We start from the raw sequence: 7,330 nt of genomic DNA, 5'->3' as shown, positions 1-7,330 counted from the left end.
TCGTTGGTAACCTCACCACTGAAGGGAAGAGGTTACCAGAACCGAATTATGGGTTGCAACCAAACAGCAGGGGCACCGGTTTGGGCTGCTACAAGGCCTGAAAACCAACCAACCAAACGGCCAGAGTCCAAATCTCCACGGGGCCAAAAATTCTCCGTGTAGACCACCAAACAAAGTGTCTTTTATGGCCCATGACCCGTCTTGGACGCGCAGGGGTTCCTTCCCGCTGCGCCAGTGATGCAGGAAATCGGCCCAGGCAACCAAACGCGTCCAGAAAGAATGGGTCCATGCAACCTAACACACCCATAATGACTTGCAGCGTAAGTGATCTAGGTTTTGGGGAGGAGGGACAAGTTTTTTACCTGTTGCAAATAAAACATGAGGTTAGCATGGGTGGCTCGGGCGTGTTTCCCGTGCAGGCTTGTCGGAGCCAATTGGAAAGGAATCAAGGTGGTCGGTGGACGCTTACCTTATTTGGCCGCTGGCTGGAATAGACTAACCAACCCTCGAGTGCTAGTTAGACGCATGCATTTTTTAAGAGGGTAACATAGTTTGTCAATTAGTCAATAACATCTAAAGTGTTCGAGTGAGAATTAACTTAATTCTTAGTCAAGTTATGTTGTTGGCTCTCTATTGCAACTTGTATTAAAACTCACTATTAGCACCAATAATAAAGCAAATCTAACGGTTCTAGGTATTTTCCCTATTTACAACCTTACCTGCAACCGAAAAGAGCTATTTTGTTTTCTTTCAGCAAACACACATGTAAAATTCAATGCATAACTCTTCAGTCGATTGCAACCAAATCCGATGTTGCAGGAGTTGACAAAGAGCTAAACTAATTCTATTCAAATGAAAATTATTTAAGTACGGTGATGTATGACACGTTGGCTGAAAAACATGTGAAATTGCATTATTCTAAAAAAATATGTGATTATATTATTGATAATAATTGATATTTCAGAGCGAGCATTATTACTACCCGAACATATATGCTATTCCAGTGTTCCAAAATTCCTTGTATTTTTAGAAAATACAAACGACAAACTTCGAACAAAAATACTCTTAGGGGAAATACTTTTGTACTTAAAAGCATTGATGTGTATGTTTCTGCCACCATCCATTGTGCTTTGAGATTTGGATAAAAAATAAAGATATATAGAAATCTTTTCATCTACCATGGTGAGCATGAATTTCAAGAAATAAATGAACGATGACGAAAATACACATACCCATATGTGTAAGGACAAAATCCACTCTCATACCCGTAGCTATATACTTTCCGAAATTTGTTTTTTGTACAACCCAAAACATTATGACTTTTCTACCGAAACATTTCACGGATATAACAAACCATGTATAAATACTCCCGAAATAAATTTTGATTTTTTTAAAAACTCAAAGGTGTTGTGAAGTGTACAAGTAGATTGCCTAGCCCTTTCCATCAGTTCGGACTTTTGGTTCAAGTGGCTAGTGCATGAAGCTTAACATGGTATCAGAGCCCCAGGTCTCGAGTTCAAATCCTGGCTTTCACAATTTATTCTAAAAATTATCTCTTCTACCCACCTCTTCTCGCAGCCGCAGCCGCCGCCCGCCCCGGCACCCTGCCGTCCCGCGCCCGGCCGCCGCCGCTGCCTCTTTGCCTATCTACACGTGTTGACTTTCTCTTCTCCCGTCACACGCGAGTGGGGGTGTTGTGAAGTGTACAAGTAGATTGCCTAGCCCTTTCCATCAGTTCGGACTTTTGGTTCAAGTGGCTAGTGCATGAAGCTTAACAAAAGGTACAAATTTCTATTTTTCCAAAAGAAGGGCATACTGGTGCCTAGGTGCCCCGAGTTCGCGTCCTATACATTTTTGTTGCATCTACAAAGTAAATTTGTTTTAGCACATTTGTCTGGATGCTCCTAAAGCTCAGGTCAAATTTGATGAGAAAAACAACCCCCATGTCGCACCCCATGTCGGGTGACTCGGGCGGCAACCCTAGCCGCCGCAGGACTACCTCCCTCGTCTGCATCTTCCCTCATCCCTGCACTCGTCAGTGTGTGCGTGCAGGCAAACCCTGTGAAGCTGTGGGCAGCAACAAACTATCCTCTCGCGTCGCGCAGGTGGAGGTTGTGTTGGATCTGCAGCGGTGAACTCTGGCCGGTAGAGTCTGAGGCCGACGTGGTGGGTCCTAGCGCGGGCTCAGGGGCGGCGGCCTCGGGCGGTGTTCTTGCGGTGTGTCGTGCTTGTTTGCCATGGCAAGCGTTGCGGCTTTCAGGTTGCGGATGCCGCAGGGGTGATCCCGACGGCTGCGGATACAACGTCTTGGGCGGGGCGGCCGTGTTTGGTGGTGGCCGGCGGGTCATCTGCGCCTCTCCCTGCCAACGTCTCTCCTCACCATCCGCCGGTGATGGTCTTCTTCGATGATGGGAGATGGGTCGACTGGTGGGCGGTGGTTGTTTGCAACAATTTTTTGTCTCCTCCCGTCGCATGCAATTTGACCCAGTAGCTACCGTGTGAGTGGAAACTTGACTCGGACCAACTTTGGTACTACACTTGGAAGCTAACAATTTCACTTGGATTCGGTTGAAGAAACGGGATGCACTACAATTGGTAGTAGCCTGCACGTTGAGGAGGGTTGTGTTTAACTAAATTGGTTCAATCATAATTACCTCTAATCTTCGTAACCGTTCATCGATTAGAGATAAGGTCTACATGAAAAAGATGGGCCTCGATGTTGTGATTCCATTCCCGTCATCGGTTCGTCGTTTCGTCGAGTGTTTCAAACTCGGTTTGATGTTTCTTGTTGAGCCATTTGTGGACGAGCTTTGTCAAATTTTCGCACAGGGTCGGTCATATCAAAATTCTTTCGGGGAATAGCTTCACCTCACCATTTCACACTACTTTCATGTTCAAAGTTTTCTGTTTCGACATTCGTAAACGAGTAGATCTACAACTATGTACAATATACTAGGAAGACGTAGATGTACTCGTGTACGAATGGCAAAATGGAGAACTATGAGCACAAAAGTCGTACGCGACAATGAGACAATGAGATGAAGCTACTCGTCGAAATAATTTTGAAATGCGTGAACGGTTGCGAAAACTTTGACTAAAGTCGGCCAAAAACGCTTTAAACAGGACACAAAATTGCCATTCGAATGCTCGACTAAACCAGGAACCATTCATGTGGATTGATCGTAACATCAATACGCATCTTTTTCGTGTTCAATATATTTTAAACTGACCCACTATTTTGTAGATCGAGAGGGACTAAAATGATGCAGATTAGTGCAGGTTAGTTACATATGCTCGTATGCCTTCAGCACGAAGGGCCTACTTTTCCCCTTGCCGTAGCCTGGTCACAGAAAAATAGCCGAATCGAGCTTTTTAGTAGACCAACTTTTCATGGCATCCGGCCTACTTTGAGAACCGTGCTATGCAGTAATTTTTTTTGTTGCGGGTTACCAAACGCCTGGTTATTGTTTCACTGGATGGGAGAAAACGGATTGTTGGAACGAATTAGGCCCTTGTTGACCCACCGTTGAACTTGGAATGAATGCAGTTGAAAAAAAAATGCTCCTCCACCGATCCGATCGCAAACGCATCATGCATTGCACGGAATCCTCACTGATGAAGACGATTCAAAAGAAGAGACAGAATCCACGATCGACTACCTACCTTGGCGCCTCAGCTTGTTTCTTGCAGGCTTGCGGCTAGCTATGGCCTAATCACTGACGTGACGCATGCCTGCTGACTACCGGTTCGTCCTTTCCGTCAACCTCCTGTGCGTGCGGTGCGTCGTCGCCTCCTATACGGGCATCAACCCGGTCGGCGCCGCCGCCTGCCAGTTGCGCCGCATGCAACGGATCCGTCGAGTGACGACGACGTTCTAGGTCGCGCGGGAAAGCGCGCCGTCTTGCCCGCGCCTACTGCAGCAGCGACGCAACAAAAATCAAGTTCGATCACCGAGAACACCTAGCTAGCTCGCTGTAACCGAGAACACGCGCGCCTACCTAGCTGCTAGCTCGCCTATAAAAGTCCTCTCGACGTTGCCGGCGGGGACGCCAGAGAGAGACAGACCGACCCGACTCGATCGATCGTCACTGAGGTGAAGGGGCGGCCGGCAGGGGAGCTGCCCATCCATCTCTCAGTTCGGTCGGAGTCAAGCAACCCAAGAAAGTCGACCGGCCATGGAGTCCGCGCCGCTGCTGGTGAACAAGCCATCGTCGACCGCGCAACTGGTCGACGGCGACTGGGAGGACGACGTCAAAGACGCGGCGGCGCCGAGGAGCCGCGCGGAGGCGTGGGAGGCGTTCGTGCGCGAGTCGGAGCGGCTGTGGCTCATCGCGGCACCCATCACCTTCAACATCCTCTGCCTCTACGGCGTCAACTCCGCCACGCAGCTCTTCGCCGGCCGCCTCGGCAACCTGCAGCTCTCCGCCGCCGCCGTCGGCCTCTCCGTCGTCTCCAACTTCTCCTTCGGCTTCCTCCTCGGCATGGGCAGCGCGCTGGAGACGCTGTGCGGGCAGGCGTACGGGGCCGGGCACGTGGGCGCGCTGGGGGTGTACATGCAGCGCTCCTGGATCATCCTCGCCGTCTCCGCCGCGCTGCTCTCCCCGCTCTACGTCTTCGCCACGCCCATCCTGCGCGTTCTCGGCCAGGACGATGCCATCGCGGCCGCCGCGGGGGAGTTCACGCTCCTTATCCTCCCGCAGATGTTCTCGCTCGCGCTCACCTTCCCCACGCAGAAGTTCCTGCAGGCGCAGAGCAAGGTCATGGTGCTCGCCTGGATCAGCCTCGCGGCGCTCGCCGCGCACGTCGCCATGCTGTACCTCTTCGTGTCCGTCCTCGGGTGGGGCCTCGCCGGCGCCGCAGCCGCCTACGACGTGACCTCGTGGGGCATCGCCGTGGCGCAGACGGTGTACGTGGTGCGGTGGTGCGACGGGTGGGGGGGGCTGTCGTGGAAGGCGTTCGAGGGGCTCTGGGCCTTCGCCAAGCTCTCGCTTGCATCCGCCGTCATGCTGTGCCTCGAGATCTGGTACATGATGGTCCTCGTCGTCCTCACCGGCCACCTCGACGACGCCCAGATCGCCGTCGGCTCGGTCTCCATCTGCATGAACCTCAACGGGTGGGAGGCGATGCTCTTCATCGGCCTGAACGCGGCGATAAGCGTGCGGGTCTCCAACGAGCTGGGCTCCGGCCGTCCCCGGGCGGCGAAGCACGCCGTCGTGGCCGTCATTCTGCAGTCCCTCGTCATCGGCCTGCTCGCCATGGCCGTCATCCTCGCGTACCGCAACAGCTTCGCCGTGCTCTTCACCGCCGACCGGGACATGCAGGCAGCGGTGGGCAAGGTAGCCTACCTCCTCGCCGTCACCATGGTGCTCAACAGCGTGCAGCCGGTGATCTCGGGCGTGGCCATCGGCGGCGGGTGGCAGGCGCTGGTGGCGTACATCAACCTGGGCTGCTACTACGTGTTCGGCCTGCCGCTGGGGTTCTGCCTCGGCTACCTCCTCCGGCTGGGGCCGCAGGGGATCTGGGCCGGGATGCTGTGTGGGACGGCGCTGCAGACGGCCATCCTGCTCGTCGTCATCTGGAAGACGGACTGGGAGGACGAGGCGGCGCAGGCGAATGAACGGATCAGCGCGTGGGCTGGCGAGAAGATTCAGGGGGGCAGCGGGGACGACGGTGACCTCAAGGAAGCGTTCCGAGTGTGATGATTCATGTGCAGATCGTGGACGAACAGCTTCCCTTTCTTCATCCGGCCCGACTGGAGTGTGAGATTTACCAGATAACTCGCTGAAATCCCCCGGGTGGAAAAGTACTCCATGGCTCCCGCTATGAACAGAGTTCAATCTTCAAATTTAACATGACATTTACGAGCATCCAGATGATTGTGCTGAAACAAATGTTACTCCGCAGAAGCAGCAACGTACAATCTTGATGGAAGTATCTAGCTACAAATTTTTCTGCTGGATTTTTGGAGACCAAGAAGTGCTATTTTTTTCTTTCAAAAAATGAGCTACCTGGTGCTCGCTCAAGAGCACTGATGAGTTTTCGACAAGTAGATCTCTATATGTTTGCTACATTAGCCGCTCTGGAAGTGATGGAGTAGTAATAATGCTCGCTCTCAAATATAAATTATAATCTATAATATAATATAATCGTGTATTTTTTCGAGAATAATGCAGTTCCACATGAATTTCAGCCTCGTGTGATACATCACCTTACTCAAATAATTTTCGTTGCTGAGAACTAGTTTACCTCTTGGTCGACTCTTGCAACATTGGATTTGGTTGCAACTAAAAAAATTCGAATGCGGATAAGGTTGCAACAAAATACGTAGGACCGTTAGATTTGCTTTTTTTTATTCTTGCTAATAGTGATCCATAATATGGGGAAAGAACTCCACATGACCCCCCTAACTATCACGTCTGGGATACTAACCCCCCTTAACTTTGAACTGGGACACATAACCTCCCTAAGTATCAAATACCAAACAAATTACCCCCCTAATATCATATTGGCTGTTTTGCGAGCGGTTTTGGTCCACGTGGACACTGGTCCGGTCGAAATGCCTTGCTTTGACCGGTCGCCCTTTTCCTCTCTCTCGCAACGCGCCGTTCCTCTCTCCATGTCGCCGTTGGCCGACGCTCGTAGCCACCGCCGCTGTCGCTCTGAGCCTTGATTGAACACAACAACAGCTACCTCCTCCTCTCTCCCGCACCAGTCGTCACAGTCATGCTGTAGGTCGTAGCCGTAGCCTCGATCGAGCGCGGTCGCCGTCGCTGTAGGCCGCTTGCTCGTCGGTGGCCTCTGGATATGGTGCAGGCAAAGTCACAAGTTGCCAAGAGAGCTCAATCTGGTCCTGGTGGGCTCTGTGGGCGTCACAGGCAGGTCGAGGTAGGCAGCAGCGCGTCCGGGCGGAGGCGCAATCCGACGGGCAAGTCTTCCCCGTCGACATTAGCCTCCGCTGTGCTGGACCTGCTCTCGATTCAGCGCTCCCGTACAATAAATCAGTAAAGTATTTACAACAATAATTGTTATCAAATTTAACAAAAACATTGGGTATTTACAACAAATTAATAACAACAAAATCAGCAAACATATTTACAACAATAATGAACAACAAAAAACAACAAATAATTTGGGTGTTTACAACAAATAGCCAGCCATAATTTTAATAAAAAAAATTCCATGTCAAAAATATCTTTACAAGAAATCACTAATATATTTACAACAATAATTAAAAGTAAAAAACAACAACAAAAAATGCCCGTACCTGCGCCCCATGCCTCCTTGGCTATCTTCCGCGCCGGCGATAGCTCCAGCGTCGACAGCAGGAGGC

The 7,330-nt window shown here is 51.0% G+C and overlaps 1 protein-coding gene across 1 annotated transcript; it reads left to right on the top strand.

Annotated features, from left to right (window-relative positions):
• The first annotated feature begins 4,175 nt into the window (after positions 1-4,175).
• On the top strand, positions 4,176-5,699 carry LOC124690915 (protein DETOXIFICATION 35-like). Its single transcript, XM_047224237.1, has one exon. It carries the CDS (start codon positions 4,176-4,178, stop codon positions 5,697-5,699), a length of 1,524 nt encoding a protein of 507 aa, XP_047080193.1.
• The last annotated feature ends 1,631 nt before the right edge of the window (positions 5,700-7,330 follow it).

The sequence above is a fragment of the Lolium rigidum genome, chromosome 2 (genome assembly GCF_022539505.1).
Source record: "Lolium rigidum isolate FL_2022 chromosome 2, APGP_CSIRO_Lrig_0.1, whole genome shotgun sequence".
In the NCBI taxonomy this organism is placed as follows: Eukaryota; Viridiplantae; Streptophyta; class Magnoliopsida; order Poales; family Poaceae; genus Lolium; species Lolium rigidum.
Note: the sequence above shows the minus strand (reverse complement) of the source record. Positions and strands in the feature narration are given on the sequence as shown.

What these genes read in the sequence shown, in the direction of transcription:
- LOC124690915 (XM_047224237.1), top strand. Translation starts at nt 4,176, where the DNA reads ATGGAGTCCGCGCCGCTGCTGGTGAACAAGCCATCGTCGACCGCGCAA.